Below are 26,230 nucleotides of genomic sequence, written 5' to 3' on the forward strand. Positions count from 1 at the left end.
ATACTATTTTTGTATATCTGATTAGGAAATAAAAATTCTATTTTTGTATGCAAAATTGTATTGACAAGTTTCTGATTCAAGGGATTTTGTATATGGACAGTTTAAAAATTGAAATTAAAATGTCATTTTTCTCCCTTGTACATCTCCTAAACACGATAGTTTCTTCAGATACTCACCAAAGTATTTTCTTAAAGCAGATACTTAGGTCAAAGGGAAACCAACGCACTAGACTGCTACGATCAGTGAAGATGTGAATTCTCAGTCCTGAAATTCTCAGGATTCATGGCTTGCAGTACACCGTGTGTGTGGATAAGAGTTTATAAACAGAATATCAGAATTTGAAAATAACGGTACTCTCTATCTTAGTAGGGGAAAGACATTAGAGAAAACAAACTGTGGAAAGACAAACACATTCTTATAATTATGAACTTTATTTTTTTATTTACTAAGCCAACATGTTCAGGAAAGAGACTTTACATCTGGTTTCCATAATTCCTTTACAGGCAAATTCTAATATACAATATGTACTCTGAACTGGATTGTAAAATCAGTGGGGAAAACGACATTGCAGACACTGTTTCTGGTTTTAGTCGTGACTAAGTTCTCAAGGCCAGCATTACTCATCATGGCAATACACTACCAAGAAAAAAGGGGGCGCCTTTTACTCAACAAGGTGACGACACAGTCTTTAATCAGTTACATAATTATAGAAACCTCATTATCATCTGTCCAAATGTATCCTCTCAAACTGCTGCAGCAAAAACTTAAAGAAACCTGTGGAAAGACCAACAGAAAATAGAACTCAAGCATCAGAATCAAGAAAACAGCAAGGCCATCATCTCCAAGGGAAACCTTACATATTTATATTACGGCTATACTTCATTTTCAAATGTGTGCATAAGCATGCAGAAGTAACTACCCAAGTTAACTCAGCAACACGGAAGCTACAGTGTAGGATGGAGGGTGTGGGAATGGAGCTGCTGTCTTCCTGGCCTTCAGTACAAGCACAGTTGACCCCAAAGTGCATCCTCAGGAAGCTGGTCAGACCACTCTGGTAGCAAACAAGAACACCTGTGTCTGGAACACCATCGGTGGCATGGAACCTTTCCAAAATGACAGTTATGGGGATGAAGTTGCCTTTGATACATTGAGTAAAATACTAAAAGGGACAATGAACATTCAAAGAAAACTTCGTGCTATCATGGGCAAAGTGGCATGCTGGGATAAAGTTCAGTGAAAGGCTCTACGACTTCCTTCCCACAGGAACATTTACAGAGAAATTCATTTCACTAAACAAAGCCACACCCACAGGAGGCAATTTGATATTTCAGGCACAACTATTAGCAATTAAGCTCATTTAAAGTGCATATCTGATATTTTCTTTCATACTCAGATTTTTTACTTACTAAATGCTTAGTAAGTTCCCTAACATCTATATAAATACAGTGAACAGTAGTTAATATGCCTGAAAATAGAGTACAAATGAAAAATGAGACTCCAAAAGAAAAATCACAGGTAGATGGTCTGTGATTAGAAACCATCTACAATGCTTTGTTGTAAGCCGTGGAATCACCTGTACCTATACCAATGAACATCTTAGTTCAAACTTTCTTTGAACAAACTCAGGGCCACATAGCAAAACTGTAGCTCAAAATTCAATCGTCTGAAACGCATCCTGTTAAAAGCCAAATGAACAATTCTGTATATTTTCTTTCCACACATGTAAAAACTGCCCAACTTCCCCTTGGCACTTGGAGCTCGCCCACTCCCACTATCCTCACCGAAAGAACAGAGTGAGCTACGTTCCTGTGAAGACAGTAGGCAGAGTGCTGGTTTACAGATGCACTCAAGAGATCAAGGCAGATGTGAAGAGTGTGACCTCTGTTTACGCAGCAGTGCTATGCCCTCATCTCCACTTCTCAGTATTCCTAGGAGTAGACAAGATGTTCTTGCAGCTTTTACAAAAAAACTGCAGACAAATATTCTGTTATTTGCAAATGCATCCTAGATGTCTTCTCTAGGCAATGTATTTGAAGCATACATTGTTTTAAAAGTATGCTGATGAGGGATGGGGATGGAGCTCACGTGGCAGAGTGCTCGCCTACCACACGAGGCTCTGGATTTGACTTCCAGTGCCACATAAAATCAGGTGTGGTCGTGCACTCTTGTAATCCCAGTACTCTGGCGATGAGGACAGGCGAGAAAACATCCAAGGTTATCTTTGGCTATACAGTGAGCTAGAGCCCAGAATGGAATATGTGAGGCTCTTGTCTCAACCAAAAACAAAGAAGAAGGAAAAATATATAATAATGAGTCTACCTATGTTCTATCAAGACTGAGGCCCAACAACGCTACAGAGGATAAACTAGTGGATGCATATTTCTGCAAATTCATCAGGGAGAAAAAAATTAAAAGGGCCAAAGATTAAAATAAACAAATTACTGGAGTCAACATTTTCATCTAACAGACAATGAAGACATTTCCCTCAAAGCAGAGGGTTATAAATAAATTATAAAAATTGAAACTTTCCCCTAAGGATAAGGCCAACCCGCAAAAGCACTTCACAAAAGTCTATACAAACCTCTAATTTAAGAAACAGACACTAGTACGTTCTACTGCAGGAGCTAGAGTATGATTGTAGCGGACACGCAATGATGAGATTAGCTTCTCTTCCCCACAAGGGGAAAGCACATGAGCTCACATACAGCTGCAAGCAGCCTGGCTCTCATTCATGAACAAAGGGGTGCTTCTGCCCACAGCAGTGATGACGCCATAGCATCTGGCCTACGTCAGGGTGTCCTGAGCTTCGGTTCTTCTCTGACTAAAGTGCTGTGGTGTGAGACTATACTCATCCACTCCCAAACCCAAGAAAGGTCAGCATCTCCAAATGGCAAACTGACTTGAGGGATCACGACACAGTAGGTGAAGACTGCCCCTAGATGGCAGCAAGTGTAACTGAAGCTTTCCACTAACCAACTGGATACCAGGGTTCTCTTTGTAACCTAGTGACATTTAAAAAAGAAGCCTAGCAGCTTAACTGTTTTGGCTACAATTCCTTTTGATAGATTTTTTTTTTGGTCAGCTAATAACCTGTAAGGTTATTTGTCTGAAAAATCTTAATTTGAATTAAATGACCAGCCTAAAGATGGCATGACTTGGACAAATGTAAGGTAAATTTACTCAACTGCTTGAGAAATGGTCAGCAGCATGGGTGGGTTTCTGTAGCCCCCACAGCTACCTTCTGCAGCAATCCTTCAGGAAGAACAGCTTCCTAGCTACAATTTCATTCCCCCCACTCCAAATCTACTTTTCAAGAAATCTTCATTCAAAATAGAAAAGGGAAACTCAGGAAACCCAGAAAAACAATTTATCATGATATTCTTAAATTTATATATATTTTCTCAAAGTGTTTTAACTCATTTTTATAGAAAATAAGCTTTAAATTCCTCTTATATCACATCAAAATTTTGTGCAAATATTTCAAGTCCATTATTCCAGTCTTCAGATATTAGCAAATAGTCAAAATCAATACAATTATTACAATAAAAACTTAACTTTAAATTTTCCATGTATGTTATGGAAACTTAAAGTAATATGATGGATCAATAAGTTAATAGGGTTTAAAACTCAATTACCAGCAAAACTCTAGCACCAACAGAGGTTACAACCAATACACCCTTAGGCATCTCAAGCTCTCCAAATTTACCCAGTAGCAATGTAAGCATATAGTACATGTGTGTATGAAACAAGGTGTTATAATAACATCTACTTGGTTTACATAAAATAATGAAAACTGTCAGCCCGGGAAATTTGTCTGAAAAAAGGAGAAACAGTAGGACTATATTATTGACCCTAGAAAGGAAAGATAAAACCTATAAGGATTCCCCCACTAAAAGCCTGGTCTTTATTCATTGTGGAGATTTTGCATAGACCACAGAAATATACAAAACACTGGCCAGAACCCTGCTTATGGACAATCATCTTCCATCATCACTATGGATCTTTAGTTCAAATAGTAACCATACTCACAGTAAGAGTAAGCAAAGGGGTGAAGTTTTAATAACCAGTTATGGGCCACAACAGGACTAAATTAGCAAAGTACATATGTTGCCTGGTAAATGGAATACTTGACTTTTTCGGTGTGCAGAGATGGGGCTGGATAGTATGACTTAGCCTCTGAGATGGATAAGTAAACTTGTGTTTACCTGAGACAAGAATGTGCAAATGGTATAAAGTTCAACTAGAATAGAAAATGGAAGAGCCAAACTAGTAGAAGCTTCTGAGTTTTAATTTTAAGATTTGCTGTAATGGAACCTCCAACATAGTAATACACTGCACATAAAGCTATCACAGAGCAGACTGTTTTCGAAAGACAAATTGGCAGGTGATGGCTATGCACTTAATGTATCTTTGGTTTAGGAAGACGAGAATATCGATTAGAGGCCACACAGTCCCCAGAATGCAAACTGCTGTGTGGATTCTGCAGTTCTTTTGGTCGTGCTAATGGCCTTGGGATGCTTGTCTTGGCCTGGAAGTTTTGAGGCTCTAGTTGGGAATTGCTGATTTGTTTTTGTTTCAAAGTGCCAGAAGGGGGACGGAGTTTAGATGTTTTCAGATTTAAATTGTTTGCAAGATTGTTTTGATTAGACATTGGCTGATGCTTTGAATTACATGGTGCGATTACTGGTGACTTCTTATATGTGGAAGTCCTACGTGGTGATGAATCAGAATCTGGATGTGCCAAAGAACTCAAGATGGATGGCTTTAAATGCTTGGACTTGAGCTGAGGAGACTGGTTTCTTCCAACCCTCTTAGTCTGGTCCACTGTACTTGACTGGGAAGGTGTCTGAGGAGGAGTAGGTACAAACTGCATGTCACTAGTTTGATTCTTTGCCAAATGATACGGCTCTTGAGCATTCATAGTCATGCTCAGGTTCGTTTCAGAAGGTATGCCCTTCACCACATCCACTGTGAACTGTGAGCTTGGCGACAAAGGACGGTCTTCCAAATCATAGCTGTTTTCTTGTTGCAAGCCATGTGTAAAGCTTCCATCTGGATGGACACCATCCTGGCACATGCCTTGGACTATGTGTTCACTGTGGGCCTCGGTATGTTGTGGCTTTATTAGTTTTCCCTGGGCGTGGTCTGTAGATCTGGGAAGGCTGCTGGAAGGCTGTAGTACTTGAGGCTGTTAAAATAAAAAAAAAATCAATAATTTATATTAGAAATTTACCCAGAATGAACGCAAGTACAACTGCACTTACGCAAAGTGCCACCTATTATATTTTAATATGGAAAACGTGATTTTTTTTAAAGTAAAGAATGAATTGCAGGATCCAAGCAAACTCATGATACATATTAAATGATAATGCAAACAAAAATGATACAGGCAGCAAACACCGAACAAGATCCAAAATTAAATGGGACAAAAGAAAGTCTTTAAATATTTAATGAAGAAAAATCCCCGCATCATTAGATTTATCATCTTCAACATTATCTACAAGGGCTACAGAGGAAAATTTCATTAGTGCTTTGAGTGTCCTTAAGTGGCGCTCACATTTATAATAGTAAACTTCAAGATATTGTCTGCTTTATTTTATGCACATCATTGTTTTGCATGCATGTGTATATGTGCACCAAGTGTCTCTGGTGTCCTTGGAGGCTAGAACACGGTATCACTTCCCAAGAACTAAAGTTACACGTGGTTGTAAGGTGATTGTCGGGAACTGAACCCTGGTCCTGTGCAAGAGCATTCAGAGCTTTCAACCACTCAATCATTTCTCCAGCTATTATGCATTTTAAAGTTCATTTTTATGCATGTTGCCAAACGCTGTATCTCTTTTACCAAGAGATACACAAGGTTTAGGAAAGACTATATGTGAAATTCTAAAGATTTACACAAAAGTGTCCGATACACTTAATCCAGTACATGCACAGCACTAACTTCAACCCTTAGAGGCCCCAGTCACCCAACAATCTTTTCAGTGACAGCTGAGAGAGCATAAACACGCAACCACCTGGAACTGGAACCAAAGCACAGCAGCCAAGTTCTCAAGGCTTTGCAGCTTTGCGTGCCCTCAGCGGCTTAATATGATACTATCTATACAAACTCGAGAAAACATGTGACTCCTTTTTTGGGGTTATCCAGTAAAAAAAAGTACAAAATGACATAGGAGTCAGTTAAAACAAATTAATAACAATCATTTCCTCTCTCACACACCTACTTTCTATTTAATATTTTGGGCTAAAACATCAAAAACTTTGGGTGTGAAATGTGGATTTTTAGCAGATCATTTTCACTAATAAAAATACTTTTTAACTATGCTAACCTACAAAGAAACCTACACAGTATCTCTCACATTTCCGCTGAAGGGACAGATCTAACTGACTGCATCTTTGTGTTCTTTTACCCCTTGACTAGTAGTAGAAGTGGCTGCCCAGGGTCAGTAGTGAGAGACTGAAGTGGCATAGCTGGGAGTCACTGGGAACAAGATCACCACTAAGCAGGGACGACTGAGGGCTGACCAGGGCTTTAATGTGGGCAGGAGGATTTATAAGATATCTTGCCAGTCAACATTCCAGCATGGAGGAAGGAAGCGCTAACAAGTCCCAACTCCTGAGGAGCTAGCTATGTACAGCTGATGGCTTTGGGAGAGCACTGTCTGTATTCTTTGAGGGGTATTACCTCTGACAGTTAGCTAAGCTCCAGGGGAAAACCTTACACCAGGAAGAACATGGGCAACAAAAACTGGATGAGGTTATTTTATTTTTAGTCTTTAAAAAGAATACAATGTTGGGAGTGGGTGAAGAGGGGAAAGTATATCTCGGAGTGTCTAGAGGAATAAATGAGGAGGTGAGAATGATCAAACCACCTTGTATGCGAATAAAAAGTTCTTTACGAATAAAAATACTATATTTAAAAGGCAGAACAATAATCAAAACTAAACTGTACAGAAAAATGAATGTTAACATTAACTCTAGCTCTAGAAAGTTTAAAATAAAGCTAGCCCAATTGCTGCCTAATGCGAACTACCCAGACCGCACTTGTTCTCTCCTTTCGCCTCCAAACAGAGGAGTTTTCCCACATCAGTTTAAAAGATCTTAAAGCAATTTAGGAACTGAAAATATCAGTGACAATTTTAAAAGATGACTTTTTTTTTCCCTTTGGTATTTTGAGACAAGGTTTCTCTGTGTAACAGTCCTAGCTGTCCTGGATCTAGCTCTGGTAGACCAGGCTGGCCTCCAATTCATGGAGATCCACCTGCCTCTGCCTCCTGAGTGTTGGGATTAAAGGTATGTGCCATCATTGCCTGGCTAAAGATGATTTTTCTGCAGTATGATTATTGCCCTAGAAATAAAAAGATGCTACTGGCCTGCAAAAACATTTTTTTCTTATTAAGGCAAAGTAACCAGAGCGCCAAGCTTCCAAAAAAGGCTCACTGTGACCTGAAGGTGACACAGCCATTTGCCCTGCTAATTATTCACATTCCCTTCTTCTCATGGAGAAACACAGAATTAGAAAGACCTGGTGGATGTATTCAACATAACAAACTCTAGTTACAAGATTGACAAACGGAAAATGGCGAAGCTTCTAAGAATATACAATGTTCAGTCTTCTAGCAGAGAAAACAAGATTAAATAGTTATACATACAAAAGTCTAAACTATCACCTGTGGTAATTTGAATGTAAATGTAATTGGTTTCATAATCTCATAGGGAATTAGGATCTATTAGGAGGTACATCTTTGTTGCAGAGGGTAAGGCCTTGCTGAATGAAGTATGTCACTGTGGGGTGGGGGGAGGTTGAGGTTTCTTTTGCTCAAGCTTCCCTCAGTGTGACTTTCAGTTGACTTCCTGTTGCCAGCAAGATGTAGCAATCTCAGCTCCAGCACAATATCTGCCTACATGCCGTCATGCTCCCAGTCATGACGATAATAGACTGAACCTCTAAATTTCAAATGAGCCACCCCAATTAAATGTCTTCCTTTTAAGAGTTGTGGTCATGGTCTCTCTTCACAGCAATAAAAACCCTAAGACAGAAATTGGGACCAGGGACTGGGGTATTGCTGTGATAGGCCTGATTGTGGTTTTGTTTAGAATAATATGGACTTTGTGTTAGAAAACCAGAGGAATGCTTTAAGCACGACTTAATGGGCCATACTAGTAGGAGCATGGAAGACAAAGGTGCTAAGAGTTATTCGAATTGCCAGGGCCTTACTCAAGAAGTTTCAAAGGAGAAGAATTTTAGTATGTTGCCTATAGCTCTTTCTTGTGATATTTGGTGAAGAAAGTAGTTGCCTTTTGCCCTTATCCAAAGAGTCTGCCTGAGGCTAAAATGAAGAATTTTGGATTAATTCTCTTGGCAAAGAAATTCTCAAAACAATCTAGTCCAGACTCTATCATGTGGATATTAGTGGCAACTCTAATGAAGATTTAAAAGGAAAAGAAGCAAGTTGAGTAGGAGTAAACTACAAAATGTAAATTTTGAGGAGAAAAAGAGAACTAGACTAGTTAAACTAGAGCTAACTCCTGTGTACAAGGAGATAAATGATAAATGTATTGAGAAATGAAATCAAGGGAGTGGCAAGAGCCCACCCAGCTAAGAATCCAATTTGAGAAAAAAGGAACTAAAGAGAGTGTGGAGCTTGTCCAGTTGAATTTTGTTCTTCATTTGGTCAAGTATTTCCTTGGTATGCTCACTTTCCTGCATTTTGGAATGGTAATGTATATCCTGTGTCGTCATATGTGGGAAGCATATGATCTGCTTTTTGATTGATCTTTTTACAGGTGATTAGAGTTAGACTGCATGAATCTCAGAAGAGACTTTGAACTGTGGACTTTAAAATATGGTTTAGACTGTGACAGATTATGGGGACTTTTGAAGTTGGACCAAATGCATTTTTCATTATGGCATTATTACAAACTTATGGGAGCCAGGGAGTGGAATGTAGTAGTTTGAATGTAACTGGCCCCACAATCTCATAGGGAGTGTCACTATTAGTAGGTATGGCTTTGTTGGAGTAGGAATGGTCATGTTAGAGGAAGTATGTCACTGTGGGGGTACGTCTTGAGGTTTCCTATGCTCAGGATACCACCCAGTGAGTTGGTCAACTTCCTGTCGTCTCTGAGTCATGATGTAGGACTCTCAGCTTCAGCACCACATCTGCCGCATGATGTCATGCTCCCTGCCAAGATGATAATGGACTGACCCTCTGAAACTATAAGTGGGCCCCCTCAATGAAAGGTTTTCATGTATAAGAACTGCTATAGTCATGATGTATCTTCACAGCAATAAAACACCTAACAAAGACACCACCTAATTGAAAAATAAATCAGTTATTTCTATAAGATAAATAATGTAAATTTTATACTTCATACAAAATTACTTTTAGTAATATAATTTTCCTATTCTAAAATGAATTCCCTATGTTTGAAAACTGTGATTTGGAAAATCCAACTGTTAAGAAGAGAAAAAGTCTCTTTCAAGGAGAATAAGAAATTGCTAACAGCAGTGGAGGACAACAGGAGAGGCATCTTTCCACAGTCTAGATTGCTGGTAGCAAACAAACTAGCCAGTGACTGCTACAAAGCACTTATGTCCATCAAATCACAGTCCTAGCAGTGAGAAGACCTGGACGTGAGCACAAAGCTGTTCCTGTGCTTTATGGAGCTTGTAAATAAATAACAAAACCACTTCCAACAACATGGAATCAAAAAGAAAACGAAACCCTGACTGGAGCACAAACATAAAATGTACAAACAATCTGGACTAAAGTTTTAAATTGTGAGCAGGAGTTGCCAGGTAGACAGGAAGGAGGGAACTCTCAGATTGAGCTGAGACACGGCCACGGCTAACAAAGAACATGATGTTCTGCTGTTCTACCATTTAGATGCCATGAGAATGTGGAGAGAACATTGCTGGGAGAACAGGTAAGGCTGGTGCCTACGGGAACTTGCCAAGCTACGTAACTCGGTATGCTAGATTATGAGAGCTACTGATGAATGCTAAGCAGGTCAGAGGATACAGAGTGCTTCAGGAGCTCACTCTGATGGAACCAGTGAGAAATTCAATGAGGGGAAGAAACTCTAAGGAGATATGGTGAGCTACCATCAGCCCAAGTGAGCAATCACCAAAGGCTCAAATAAAGCTTTAAGTGCAAAATGAACATACTTTGGGGGAAGAAGACAGGACAAATAGATATGAGGAGAGGAAAATTCACATTATTTCCTGTCATCTGGGTAAGGTATCTATAAAGTACCTACTAGTCCATGCACTTCATGGCCTTAGCAGCTTACACGACTCATAACACAAGGCAACAGACACCCAAGAACCATTGGGAAATTTAGGAAGCCTCCTGTAGTCACAAATTAGTGAGGCTTAGTACCTTGGAATTTGTGGAGGGTCTGTTAGGATAGTTCTGAAATGTAGACTGGTGTCCAGTGCTCTAAAGGGACTCAGCAACTGCAATTCTCACATAGATAAATACATGTCATCATACCATTCTACAAATTCTCAGGTTACATGGTGAAATGTCAGCAATAGGCATTATTGCTGACTAATAGCAATAGTCCCTACTCAGGGACTGCAAAGGCATGATGTTCATCATTAGTGATAACCTCGGATACCTATCTAGCCTGCTTACAAGGATAACCTGGACCATGGAGCTCCTCATGCAAGCACACTCATTTTCCATTGTAGAATTTGTCACACTGTGGTGATTAAATACATGTTTGCTATAAAAATGAGCAAGTGAATATTAGCTATGTATCCAAGAATAATTAAACCGGCCGTAAACTAGCAAAGAAGATTGGTTAGATCATTAACAGATAATTAATGATTAAATAAAAATCAACCTCTAAAAATTAATGAAAAAATAAATATGGATAATAGGAAATAAACCTTCTTTTCTTAAAATGTTTGATTTTATTACATATTAACTTCAATAGAAGTATCTTTCATAATGACCTACAAGCTTAGCCATCAAGTGCTTTTTCTACTTGAATAGGCATTTCTGGCTCAGGACACTGGGAAAACTGTCTCAACAGGTATTTAGCTGTTTCCCTATTCCAGTAGCAACAGTATAACTATGCATGCAAACCTCTTAGCATCGGGCTTTTTGGCACACATCACCTATGATAATTAGAAAGTTAAGCATGAAAAATTCAAGGTATGGCTCTTTCATAACTGGGCCTGGTAGAATAGTTAAGATATCTGTATTATGAAAATAAATTAGTTGCTATAGAACATGAGGTTTCTAGGTTCAAATGCACAGTTAAATAACGGTTATCACAGTTATGTGTTTTAAGTCAACAGCAGGCATGTATGGCTGTTATGGCGAAGTGAAGATTCCTTCAATTTCCTTCTGGACAGAGGAACTGGATTTAGAACATAAAAAGAATTAAACTTTCCAAAGAATTACCAGATGGCTCCATGATGGAGTTGGTCAAACACTGTATTGGATTACCTAGCATCTATAATCAGACTGATCTAAGTCTGAGTTCTGGATCTATTCCTTACAATCAGTGAGTTACTAAGCAAACAATCGCAGTGCCCTGAAGTGGAATTTCATAACTAAATTTCTCCAAATAATAGCAAGTCTACTAGGTCTAGCTGGGCTCAGCAACTGTTAAGTCTCTCACAGAGTTTTGGTGTTTACAAATATTGGAGAAATTACAGACAGAGAAGCAGAGGCTCCCTTCTGCCCAAGGGCAGAAACCCCAATTCTAAGTTTGAACACAGGTGGACTACTTTTCCTGAGACTCGGAGTGGAGTCTCTTTGTTTGCTAAATGAGGGCATGGACACTTAATGAAGTAAAGTTCAAATTTCACACACTTCAGCAAGTGGCAAAGTCACTTTTTAAACCATCAAAAAATTAAAAATGCAGCACTAAAATGTATTATTGTTGTATTATTTAGGTACTAGTTATAAATTCTTGGGCTTTCAGAATATGCAGTTTAAACAGATGATTATCTTAACATTTTATAAGCAAGAAATCTACACATAGTTCCTATGTGGTTCTTAGTTGACTCCCCAACCAGACACCAAGCCGAAGCCTGTTGGTGGAGCAGTCTCTCTGGACAGAGGTGGCTCCACAGTGACCACTGGAGGAAACCCTCTCTCATTCACCCCAGAGGTCTAGAATTATCATGGTGGGTTTCATAAGCATCCTTCCCCTCTAGTCACTAGCAAAAAAGATGGCAGCAAAAATACCAAGTCCTCAGTAAAGTGTTTCATAGTCTGTAAAGTAGAAAACAGAAAATATTCAAGTATAAAAATGCTACTGTTTAACACACATAAAATATCCAAAATCATTTTTACCTAAATATAGGCTTACTGTTATTATTAAATACATTTTAATACTTCAAAGGAAGATGGAAATGGAGCTACCTGTAACATGCCTGTACAGATCTCATGCATGCACGCTGACATGCATCATGCAAACTGGGAGAAAACAGAAAAGCAAAAAGTGACCATGAGGAAGGTGGTAGGAAAAAATCTGAAATTGTACTGTACCACGCTTTGTCAGAGAAGTAATGGACTAACTTCTCAACTCCTTGCCAATGGCACAATGGGAGAGCAGAGACAAGAAAGAGACAGGACAAGGGTATCAGAGACCAGACAGAACACCAAGGATTGCCATGACTAGGTGGCAGCCAAAGGTATCTGCTCTGCTTGTGTTTTTCTAGGTATTATACATTTCTGAACATAGTATATTTGCAAATGGTAAAGCATATTTAATACGTTTATATGCCTTTTATTTGTTAAAGTGGTTTACACCCATAGAAAAGTATGTTTAACACTTCTTACACTATTATCAAACATTATACTGAAAAGAACTTAAACCAACTTAACACTAAAATTCCAAAGACCTAAGGAGATTAGCTCCATATAAATCCCTATGAAGAAAGAAAAAGGAAGAAAATATTTTTTAGTAACTAAAAAAACTTCTAGCACATTATAAAGGTAAATAAATTTAGTATTTGCTAGTTTTATTATTACAATGGCATTAAAGACCTCTTAAAGGTATAATTGGACCTTAATTTAGAAATGATATTATAAATGATACATAAAGTTTCACACATCACTGTAAAGACAAATTCTTTAAATAAGCCCCTCTGTGACTAACTTCAAATGAAGCCAATCATGATTCCCAGTGATTTTTGGAAACCAGGAATACTCTTCTGTCCTCTAGATTTCAGAATGGCATCTCCAGATCTCAGAAAGCTTAAGGGGACAGATGATATATATATTTAAAACTACAGAAACATGGAATTCATAGATCCTCTGAGCTTACAGCCAATAAACTACTTTTAAATTATCACCATGCTTAGGAGTGACTGTGCCGAGGCATAGGCAGTGAGACACAGCTGAATCCATGCCACTATCCTCTAAAGACAGAATCTGTCCCAACCTAGCAGGTGCAGACAGAGCACTCTGGAAAAAAACTTCTAAACTGCTTAACAACAACAAAATTCCACTGGTGCAACCAATAGGATAGGGCATGCAAGTGCAATGCCTCAGCAGCAGAAACTCCCACCATCTGCAGAGCAGGCGTCACAAAAAGCTTCAGACAGCAAACACTAATTGCTGCACCTGCCACAACTGCAGGTGCTGATAGAAATTAACACATGTCTAGGCTTCTGGAAAGTCATACTAGACCATGAGTTAGGTGCACATTTCTCATTAACCAAACAATAACTATGCTACATAGCATCTGAAATTGACTGCAAAATATATGTATAATATTACAGAAAAATGGTTTAATATACAATTGATTTAGTTCAGTTTCTTTGAATTATCCTAGTTTCCATGGCAATCAAAATATTTTATTTTTATGAAAAGTCACTCCCAAAGCAAATCGCTCATAAGAACACAACAGCTGACGCAACAATGCATATACAATTGATCGAAGTCACATCTTGGAGTCAGTCAGATTGGGCTATGTAAATCAAAGCTAACAGCATGTCTGGAATAGTAATTGCTCCTAGTGAGTGCAGAGGCTTTCCAGAGCGCTGCCTGAGGAGGTGTTGGCATTGGGTTATACACAGAGATAAGGTGCACTGCAGTACTTTTCGAGAACTAGAAGACAAAGATTTCATCAGAAATTGCACCCAAGTGATAGATAATACATAGCCACAAAAAAGAGTGGTTTCAAGTTATAGTAACTATGGGAAAAATGTTTACATGATTCAAAAATGTCTAGAACTACAAAAGACTCTTATTTTATGAAAGACTTGAAGGAAACACTTAAAATTATTTTAGTTCTTTTAGCTCCTCTATAATGAGTCACTATATTGTATGTCAGAGGAAATTTTAAATTTTAAACAAGGTCATCTCCCATAAACTGCAAGATGTAGGCTCTGGTCTTAGAATAAAATGGAATTCTGGTATATTTACTTGCCTGAGCAAATTATTACATCACTCTGATTTATTGATTTGTTTGTTTTTCAAGACAGGGTTTCTCTGATTTAGTGATTTATATCTTTGACTATAAAATTAGAGTAATAGCTCTGATTATGATTATTGTGGAGATCAAGTAATAGTTCAAGAAAAATGCTTACATATTCAATTCTATCTTTATCTTTTTCTTAAATATATGACTATATTTATAAACTATACATAAAATTTTCAAAATATTTTTAGACATACTTTTTAAAGTGCAATGTTTAATTATTAGATTAAGGATATGGACTCTGAGACAGTAATTCCTGAGTCAAATGACAATGAAAACTCAAATAGTGAGCAGGCTGGTGAAAATAAGCAAGTTAACAGCAGGTGAGGTGAGGAAGTCAAATGATTATTATCTGGCTGAACTTAGGAATGGCTCTTGCCCAAGTCTCAGCATCTTCAACAGAAAGCATTCCTGGCAAATGGGTATAATCCTTAGGAGAAAACACTTAAAATGATAAGGATATTTCTGTAAAAAATGTTTTCTATGATGAGATAAAATTTATACAAAGCTGCCCAAGCTCTGTTTTTCTTCCTACTTTTCACATGTATATGTGGTATGTACATGTTTGTATATGCATGTTTTTGCCTGTGCATATGATGTTCAAGGTTGATGCCAGGAATCATTCTTGGTCATTTTTCCATGTAATTCATTGAGGCAAAGTCTCTCAACCAAATCCCAAGCTCATTTATATTGCTAGTCTGCTAAGTAGGTTGCTCTGTGGACCCCTGTGTTCTCTTTCTGAGGCTAGAATTGAAGGAGGACCACCAGATCCACCAATATTTACAAGGGCTTCTCAGTATCAGAACTCAGGTCCTCATGCTTAAGTGTCTTAGCTGCTGAATCAGGTTCCCAGCTCCTGTCTCAGGTTTTCCGTCTCCATATTTAAAGTTGGTATATTAACCCTATATTCACTCAGACTTATATGGAAAACATAATTTAGTGATTTCCCTATCACAAGCTGTTAACATTTTTAGAAAAAAAATTAAGTCACTAGAGAAAAAATGATTATACTATGTTCTAAAAGAAAGTACTATTTAAGAATTTTCTGACTGACCGGGTCTCGAAAAACCAAGAAGCCAAAAATCAACAACAACAAAAAAACAACAACAACAACAAAAAGAATCTTCTGAATGAATATGTGCTTGCATCCAATAAATATATACTGGGCTGGGATGCAAAATAAATTTATCATTACTTGTCAAAATTATGTTAAGTGTTACCTAGAGGTTACACTATAAAAGGAAAAAACAAAAACTAAAAATTCTGTAATTTCAATGTAATTCAGGTAAATATAATTATTATTAGAATATAAATTTAGACATCAAACATATGCAGAAATTGCTAGATGGATAGGACAGATGAAGATGTACTTCATATGGTCTGTTTCCTTTCCTTTACCTTCTAAGTTGTTTCACACAGAAGTCAGAGACACAGAGAATTCCTAAGTTCTTTCACGTAACATAATCAATAGAAAATCCTGAAAGGGATGTTAGGCGTAGCAACAAATGGACGTTGTTCTTAAATATGATTTTGAGGCACCAAGTGTGGCAAGAGAAGCTATTTTATTTTGGACTTGTCATAGACTCCTCTATTTGCAAGAAGCAATTCTTACTATGCCTCAGGTCACTCATCACTCAATCCACTGCTGGCGGACATGAGAGTAGAAGCAGTGACCATGCCAGTGAACGAGGTCTCCACAGAAAACAGGAAGGTCTCCATACACCTAAACAGAAACTATTTTCTGCTAGCCTATAAAAATTTTCCTTGAAATCAGAAGAAAAACAGCACAAAGTAAACATCAGCATTCATTTTTATAATAAAAATTTTCACAAAAATATAAATATTTCCAAAGAAAATCATGTAGAAGTCAAGAACTTCTATACTTACCACTATTTCCTAAAGTTATTTTTAAATTTGGCAAGGTGATTTCTGGCCAATGCACCTCTGTGAAATGGCCTGGGTTACACACTGTACAAGCTTAGTACAGGCTATCTTTGCACACTGGACTACCTACTCTTACAATCAAACCAGACTGCCATTACTGACGGCTCAGCCACACACAACTCCTGACCTTGGCACTGATGATCAACACAGTGTACTCTAGTCAACACTCATGTAGGCATCAGAAAGAACTTTTTAAATGAAACATTATAATGAAAGAGGAACTTCTTAACTCCCTTCTATTATTTATAATCAACACTATAAAAACTGAGAGCTAGGAATCACACACTACTTGAATGTATAAACAGGCATTATTTGGCGGAATGTTCATTTAGTATACAAATGATATATCTATTTTTTGTTGTTGTTTCGGCTTTTTAAGACAGGATTTTTCTGTGTAGGTTTGGATCCTGTCCTGAAACTCATTTTACTGAGGCTGACCTCAGACTCACAGAAATCTGCCAGCTTCTGCCTCCTGAGTGCTGGGATTGTGAGTCACCATGGTCCAGGCCAAAAAAAAAAAAACAAAAAAAAACCAAAAAAAACCCAACAAAAAAACACTATTCTTACACTCTCTGTAAAATCACTGGATTCATTCTTATGATTTGATGGCCTTACTTCATCACACAAATGGGGAGTGATATAAAAATAAGCTTTGTTACTACACTGCATCATCTATCCACAGGGTGACTCTCAAACAGCGCATTGTTAAAACACCTATCTCTTCCAGAAGAACCTCTTAAACTAGGTGAGGGTTGCTGAAGGATGTGGAACGACCCTGGAGCTCTGGTTCAACAAGACTCCTATGAGCATCTCTAGAGAAAGACATATCCACCCATCCCTGAGAGGCTAGCAGGGTTAAAGCGTACAACTAATCCCTACTTTTTTCCTAATCTGGAGACGCAGAAAGAGGTTTGACCTAGAAAAATCAAATATCAGTTTTGATCACAACACTACAGTACACAATCAGAACCTAATAGTACTGAATTCATGAGGAAGAAGAGAAACTGCCAACAGAAGGCCGTGGCCAGAGGAAAGGTTAAGACTCTAGAGCTATTCCAGTTAAATTAGCAAGAGAGATAATTCCAGATACATGATTTAAAAATATACTTTTTTTAAAAAGCTCCATTTGCAGTACAGGATACTTAACCTTACTTCAATTTCATACTGCAGCCAGTGAAGAGATGACAGGGGAACACGTGGTAGGGGAGAAGGAGGAGATAAAAGGGGGCCTTCAGTGGGCAGAGGCAGGTAGGTTGATAAAAGTTAAAACTGTCAAGCACTGCTAGCTACTGAGTACAAGCCTCAGAACCCAACATTTACTAATTATTTTCCTATTATCACTAACAATTCTGCATGGTTCCCCATATGCTATGAGAAGAAATGGATGCAGCGTCTCTAGAAGTGAAACAGAGAAGACAGTACCGCATTATTCCTCTTCTCTGCTCCATATAAGAGAAACCGCTGCAGAATTACCTGTTACAGTCCACAGGCCCTATGGACTCTTTATTTTTCATCAAAACAAAAATCACAGAAGGAAAGGAGAGGCACCAACCAAACCCTGTCTTATCTGGAATTCATGTTAATTATTTACAATTTTATTTACAAGACAATTTTTTAAAAAATGAATTTTATATTCTTAAATAAAAATCCCCTTTGGACTTCTGATATTTCACATAAGGAAAATTAGAGAAAAAATGGTATGAATCACAATTAGAATAAATCCATGGAGGAGGTATAGAACTAACTCTGATTGACTACTTTACATTAATAATAACTTTTTTGGGGAGGATGTGACTTTTCAAAAAAGATAAAATACAGCCAACTTACCAGGTATACCTAAATACATATTCTAACACAGTCAACATGTGTGGAAGATCTAGTGATAACTAAATCATTAAATGTTAGTAAACATGCATATTCCAAGTCATTGCTTTTGTGCTGCAAAGCAGCTAACAAATTATAAAGACATATTAGTGGTTAAAAGGGGGGGCTTGAAAAATTTTTAAAAGATTTCTTAGAAGGCAGTTAAATACAATCAAAGCCTTTGATTAGGAAATATTTAAAGAAGTGTGCAATGGTCTAGTAAGCCTGATCCCTAAACAGTATGCATCTGTCAATCAGATGTGTGGACAATGCGCACATTTTATAAATAAGTAAGTAAAAAACAATTTCATTCACATATTTCATGATCTTGATAAGATCTAATTAAAGACAGATGCATGTCAGTAGGTCTAGGGTCACCAGCAGAAGGTTTCAACAGTGTTAAGGTGAAATTAACCTCTGACAGCTTTCAGGGCATAAGTGGAGGTTTGTTTGCATGCGTCAAGGAAGTGTTAAGAGAGCAGACCAGAGGGAGCGCTCCCTAGCAGGTACCTGCAGATAGCTCAGGAGGGAAAAGAAGGTACTTGGGAAGGACAGGTCATGCAGACGGGAAATACCATGAAGGGGAAGCCAGAGCAGGATGGGAGTGAGAGACACAGACTCACTCTGTCTGCGGTGCGGTGGAACAGTCCGTGGCATCCCCTGGAAGGAGCCCTGCCAAGGAGAGAAGGAGGGAGCAGAATACCCACCCTGTGCAGAAAGAGATGGGGTAGGGAGGCATAATAAAGAAGGGAACCAGAGAAACCAACGTCACATTTGTTTTCGCTTAAAATAACAAATCAACAGTGTTAATTAGAATTACATTTCATTTTTAACATATAGGCAGCTCAAATTATTAACATATCAGAATTCAAAATCTAGTTGTCAAATACTTTTACAGAAAATATCATTCTATTCTTTGTAATTAACACACAAATAAACCTTTCTGGTATGTAGTAACTTCATCATCATACATCTTTTAAGTATCAAATTATCTACTATTTTTTTTTGCAGAACAAAAACTGTAAAAGGGAGGATAAATTAATGTATAAAGGATGTACAATATACAGAAAACATTAATTTATGAATCAGGAGATCAAACATTATCAAACAAAACCCTTTATTTATTTTCAAGTCATAGATTTTTCAAATGATCAGAACATAAAATAAAGCTACGGTTAGAAATAATTAGTATATTGTGACAATAAAGTCTTACAAAGTATGACATGAAAACCATAGGGGATACATACTCTTTAGTATGGATAACTAATAGCTCCTTTATTTAACTTAGTCATGCTTTATCAAAATTGGAAGGCATCTATATGTCAGACATTGAACATCACAGAAGCAAAAGTACATTTTGCCTCAACTCTCCACTGTAGCCAAACTAAAAGCTATCCAGAGATAAAGCTACAAAACACAAATGAAACGGTTCTGGTACTAGCAAACTTGGTGCTGTATCTTTCATTTTCTATTTCACCACAGCAAACTCTGTTTCTTCCAACAAATATTCTAAAAGTTTCAAAAATGTCTTCCATAGGCCTGGTATAAACCCATATTGAATGCCATATATTTATAAACAGACTGATTAGTAGATAGCTATAATAGCAGGTATAATTTGTATTGTCCTTGAAAAACAGTTCCACTCAGTTACTGATTTTATATCTAAATACAAAATGTAAAACACAGTTGTTTTAAAAGAACTGAATAAGACATAAACAATCAATTCTTGTGTGAAGACTTTTGCCTGTCAGAATGTGATGCCTCAAAGGCAGAGATGGCTCCTGCCAGTGTTTATCAATCTATTTGATACATCCTATATTCACAACTCAATATATAAAAATGATTAACATTATACCATACAAAAGCAATGGTGTGAGACCTCACAAATGTTACTTGTTCAAATATTGATATGTGTGTATATCTTCACACACAACAACCTCTGTGAATGACAAATATAAATACAAGAAATAAATTAAAAAGATCCCTTGGCAAAGAAATAAACCCTTTAATTCTCTTTGATTACCTATCTCCAAATATACACATAAATATCTGAGTTGTAATATGGCAACTCCCAGGGGGCAGGAAGGTGGCAAACTGGAGTGTAAAGTTAGGACAGTCCTGCAGAAATATTAACAAATGCTGCTGCCCAGGTTCCAGATCAGGAAAGCACATGAGACAGTTTACTCAAAAGACAAATGTACGAGAGACCCTGCTGTTTTAGTTACTTTGATATACTATTTCCCAGGCCAAGGAAACAGGTTTTTTGCTAGTAAAACTATACAACTATAAACATTAACTTTTAGAAGTCACATACATTTGATATGCTTTTTTGTGATGCAACTATGGTAGTTTTCTGATTTTACAAAAATATAAAGGGAAAGCTTGACTCAGTAAGTCTAGAGCACAAGCACCTACTTCTTAGAGAAGTGACTGCTGAGGGCACCATATTCCTCTTTTTGTTCTGATATGTTATATATGTCTCTACTATATGCAATGATAGAAACTGACATTCGGTGTTAGAAATAACTCCAATAGAACATTCTGAAATGCATGCCAGATCATTTTGCCATGACTGTCTCATGTGTAAAGCCAGCTACTAAACCAGGAGAGAGAAGTAGAATTAGGTCCAATTGTGAAGAAGTTGTAACATGTACAAGCCTTATGCAACATAACAGTCTGGATTCCCATACTTGGTTGATAGTAAATCAGGTTAGCTGATTATGTGACAGGACACATAGATCCTTCAGACTTTCTCTGTTGTGTGACAGAGATTGAAGGGTTTTTTTAATTATTTAAACTAAATACAAATTAAACAAATGCTGGTTGGTAAAAAGATTTATGTCCTGATAATTTTGGAATTTAATGTGCAAATGACTTGCTATCATTAAATGCCTTTGAAACAATATTAGAAGATTCCAGAAAAATAGAATTCAGTTCTTGTCCCATGATTTTTTTCACCCAAATTATTTTCACAATTTTTAAATTAAAGAAAACCACATCATTTCCCTCCTCCTACTAACTCGCCCCATATGCTCAATTATTCTCACGTTCATGGTGTCTTTTTCTTTTATTACCATTTAGTATTAAACAATGCTGCTCTTAAGAAGAGGCTAGTGCATGATCAGTAGAGACTGTCTTTAAAAAGAGCAACACAGTCTGCTAAACACACAGCCTGGCTTTGCAACTGTAGCCATCCTTTCCCATCAGCCTCCAAACCGGCGATCAACTGGACTGTACCAACCAGAGCTGGCTCCATACCATATAAATGAGCTTTTGGCCAGGTTTGGTGCTGCAAGCCTTTAATCTCCAAATTTAGGAAACAGGTGTGTGAAACTCTATCGAGTCCAAGGCCACCCCGGTCTACATCAGGCAGCAGGGCTAAGTAGTGAAACCATGTCTCAAACAAAAACAAAATAAAATGAACTTTGGTTTCTCTCCCACAGCATTCCTGAGTCATGCAAGTATCTGAATGGGTTGCTTCTCAGTTTTAGCTTCCTTATGTGCAGGGAAATGAGAGCACTGGTATCTAGGCATCACAGTAAGCAGGAACCTGGCATGTTGATGCTGTCTTTGTACACACTCAGTGAACAGAGCTTGGCACAGAATCAGCACAGAGGCACCTATCTGGTGCTTTCCTTTTTCTCTCCTCTTCTTCTTTGCTTATTATTTCTTGTGGGTTCTCTACTTGTAGCCATTAGATGCCCAATACCACTCAGACAAATCTCCAGAGGAAATTCATGTCAGTTTCAAAATGTTTGCTTTCCCCCATTTTGCTGTCACTGGTAGCCATCTACTGAGGTGTCCATCTATTACCTTCCTTATTTCTTTCCGCCTCCTAAATACTTCAAACAAACCCCAGTCAGTAAGTCTCTCAGGCACTATCCTTTCCCAACTTTCACTGCACTCAGATTTCTTCATGTTTGGATAATGTTCAAATGGAATTCTCACAGAAAGCCCATGTAGATGCTATAATCAAGTGACTGTAGAACATCAAAAGCACTGCAATGTCTCAAGATGTTAGGAGAAAATATGAAAAGACAGGTCATAATCTACAACCTTCTCAAAGGCTTTAATTTTTTAATTTTACTAATACTAGAATAATTTTTAACTGACCTTTTCATTTTTAAAATTTCTGCCTAAAAAACCTAAAGATTGTCAAACAAGGACCACGCTGCACCCCCACATCTGTATCACCTATGCCTGTCTAAATAAGCTAGACTCTTCCTTTAAAAAGAACATCTGGAACAACGTATAATTTTTGAGTGAAAAGAAAAACACTATCATTACAGGAACTGTTCCCAAGATAATGTATTTCAAGTGCCGTCCATTGAGCACAGGAAAAGATCACAGGGTAAATTTGTTACTAACTTTATACCTAAGTATTAGTGAAGTAAATAAACAAGTATTTATTTACTGATTGAGTGAACCTCCATGAAACTACATTATTCACAGATTACATTTTTCTGACTCATACTTACATGAGCTTTCACACTAACTTCACTGCTTTCCTTAGTCCATATCTGTCCACACCCTACCTGTGAACTTAATACCGCCAAGCCCTCTCCCACCTCTGCCTTCACCAGCTGTTCTGTAGTTAGAGACACTTCATTCCTTCCATTCTAATCTTCAAAACCTCTCATCCTGCGTGGCTCTACAGTGTGCTTTGGGGTAAGGAGCCAATAACTAGTAGTCAGGAGTCTTAAGTTATAGTACTGTCTCAGCCATTTCTTTACTATAAAAACTTAGTAGGCCATTTAATATTCCTTAATTTTTATTTCTATCTGTGAAACAAAGGAATGTGGCCAGGTGATAACTGTTAAAAAAATAATAATGGAGAAAGCTGAAGTCTGAGATTTTGATAGTGTTGGCTAAGCACCTGACCTTTACTTCCCCCAAGATCACTGTAAAAAATTAACTCAGGGTTGTACTGAGTAGGTTCTGCACCAGTTCCTTTTATCCAGAGTAAGGAGGCAGGTTAATATCCTGTTTCCAGAACAATGAGGTTGGGGGAGCCACAGTGCCTTTGAAGTTTAAGGACTTCCATAAAGATACAAAACAAAGCTCCTTATACTTAACAGAAAAGCTAATCAAAGATGTTTAAAATTACAAACACTTGGGGCTGAGGAGATGTCTCAGTGATTAAGAGCACAGGCTGCTCTTCCATTGGTCCTGAGTTCAATTTCCAGCACCCACATGGTGGCTCGCAATCTGTAATGAGATCTGGCGCCCTCTTCTGGCGTGAAGGCATACATGGAGACAGAACTCTGTATGTATAATAAAGAAATAAATCTTTAAAAAAAATACAAACACTCTGTGGGAAAATTGGAGACAATGGAAAGATCAAATGCCCATGAAGAGGTGCTGGGCATACTTTTCTACATCCTTCAACATCAAAGTTGAATTAGGTTATCTTTGCCTAAGTATATCATTTGCTTTGAGTTCTACCTTTACTGTTCTTCACCAAGTTAAGCTCTTGATTTGCCTAGACTTTGCATATCCTCCAAACACCAGAGAACTTGCACTGGTTTATACTAGTGAGTCAGTAGTTCCCTCAGCTATTTAGGAACCAGGGAGCCTGCATTTATCTGTGCATTTCCTTTTCTCATTCCTCACTTTCCCTCCAAGAACCACAGTGAAAGAAGATCTTTATAAACAAGCTAATTTATATCATCATATCATCCCACATACAGAGAAAGCAATTACACATTATATGGAAAGAAACAAAGTAATAATTTTATAAAATCTAAGTTGGACTGACTATATTAACCTATATATTTTCTATTCATTTGTATTACTGAAATTCTGCTGCAATATAGAACACAAAAGGAGTCTCAAAGTGTACCCAGCATTCTCTTATTAATAGGAGCCTACTACCTACTCCATATGATGGGATAAAGACTGATATTCTAAAGTGAGTTTCAGGTACAGAGTGAGTAATACAATACTTTTAGCACTAAATATATTTTGATACATAACACTTTCAAACATAACAAACAATATTTAGGTGGTTATTCCTATTGTTTCAAATAAGTCATACCCTAACTATGTTTTCACAGATTAATATTTCCTAATTTCCTTAATAGTTTGTAATTATAGTAATAAAACCTATTTGGAAAAGTTTCAGCACAAAAGGGAATATACTACGTTATACACCTCGAAGTGAGACATATTGTACAAGTGGGACCACGGTATTACTATTCCCACAAAAACATGCAATGAGAAAAGAGTAGACACTTAAATAAGATGAATCACAATATGCAGAATGGAAAAGCTACTACAAGCACATTCACTTGTATAGACTACAAAAGAGCAGCTTTGGAAAGCACATAACACCCAAGGGACAAGAGACAAGCAGCTCATCTTAAAAAAAAAAAAACCCAAAAAACATAGCTATGGCAGGTTCAAAATTATTAGTGGTTAGCTTAAAAAAAAATCAAAGCAACACAACAAAATAGCAAAGGACAAAAGTCAAAACAGGTGACTTACAGGGAGTCTTCTCCAGGGCGTCTGGGTGTATTTATCAGCATATGTACACTTTTCCTCTTTAGATTTCTGATGACAGTTACACCGGGTGGCCTGAACAAAACCACAAATGTTTAAAATGGTTTTATTCTACATATACACACAGGCAGTTAGAGGCTGTGTTAAGAAGAACAAGCCATGTCACCAAGCTGCACAGTGCAATGCAGTTCTCCTTCCATGACAGACATGCCTACACCAAACATCAAGGTGTACTCAGTTGACTTCCCTTTTTCAGGGACTAGATTTGAGATAAAGTCAGAGAACTACAATATTTCTCTTGACAATCTTTTAAACTGTCTGAAAAACTCAGTATATACAATTTCATGCATATAAAAATATATATCACTTAAATGTAGAATATATGCAGCAATTAAAGGCATAAAAAGAATACTTCTAAAAAATTTTATTTCTTTTTTTGATTTACTTTGATCTTGTTGTAAAGTATTGCCCTCCACCCTAACTGCCATGACATTCATCAGATCTTCATCAGATGTAACTACTTGCAAGAGAACATTATCAATTAGGCCTGATGACCTTCTTTCGTTAAGATGGGGTAAAGGTTTCAATAACTCACCTGAGATTCTAGTCACTCTTTCCTGTGCCCTCCAGCCAGCTATATCTACTTCTGCCCTAATGACTGTGGCCCTGTGATCATAGGGAGTGCCAGAGTTTATGTTCTGTAGGGCAGGAGAACTCCATCTATGCAGCTACAGGATGAGAATTCCTAGTGGCTGAGTGCTTTGGGCTCACCCATGCTCCTTTTAACAGCCCATGCTCTGAAAGTAAATGCAGATGGACTTCGGTGGCACTGCACTTGTTTGGTGACGGTGCTTTATAAGGAAGCGTGTGTCTCTTTCTACCTCTCCATCAGCAGCAAGCACTAAGGACTTCCTTAGATGGCTCTATGACAGAACTCCACTGGGCATTAAATACAAAGAGCCCACATGCTGTGTCTATTTGTTCCTCTGTGCGATGCTACAAAGCCTCTTGGATGATCTTTACTGTACTGAACACTATCAGTTGAAAAATAAATTCTCTACACAATTCTTATCAACCGCCTTTGACCCTATTTAACCATACCCGATTTGTCTGCTCCTATCATTTCTGAGTTGGATGCCTGTAATATGACCTTAGTGGCTCAGAGTTCACTAGGCTGTATCCTTGACATTCTCAATCAAAGTATATTTTATAAAGCTGAATTTGCTGTTAATGTTGTTTGACTTTGACTAAATATTCCTTTAATTTTTGATTTTATCCAGTATGTTCATTTTAGCCTAGCCTTTTAATTATTACAAACTATCCTATAACTGAATTCAAGGCACTATATAAACAATTTTCTCATAAACATTTGAAATCATAACAATTAGAAAACTATGAAGAGTCAGTCAACCCTAACTCTGAGGAATCAATTATTATCATTCACAGAGATGAAGCATTTCCCTAGAAT

The 26,230-nt window shown here is 37.5% G+C and overlaps 1 protein-coding gene across 7 annotated transcripts in view; it reads right to left on the reverse strand.

Moving 5' to 3' along the window:
* Positions 1–412: 412 nt before the first annotated feature.
* The window catches only part of Ccser2 (coiled-coil serine rich protein 2), a 117,451-nt gene continuing 91,633 nt past the window's right edge, over positions 413–26,230 (reverse strand). For 3 of the 7 annotated variants that reach the window (XM_087906272.1, XM_048420781.3, XM_048420782.3), the window contains 2 exons: positions 24,748–24,837; positions 413–5,188 (listed from right to left, as the gene is read on the reverse strand). In XM_087906272.1, the coding sequence (XP_087762398.1) occupies positions 4,400–5,188; positions 24,748–24,837 (879 nt within the window). In that variant the 3' untranslated portion in view covers positions 413–4,399. Of the gene's footprint in view, positions 5,189–12,515; positions 12,556–18,836; positions 18,970–24,747; positions 24,838–26,230 lie in introns of all 7 variants that reach the window. The other 4 variants (XM_087906275.1, XM_087906273.1, XM_087906274.1 and 1 more) reach the window with 4 other exon arrangements.

The sequence above is a fragment of the Myodes glareolus genome, chromosome 5 (assembly GCF_982192425.1).
Source record: "Myodes glareolus chromosome 5, mMyoGla1.1, whole genome shotgun sequence".
Taxonomy (NCBI): Eukaryota; Metazoa; Chordata; class Mammalia; order Rodentia; family Cricetidae; genus Myodes; species Myodes glareolus.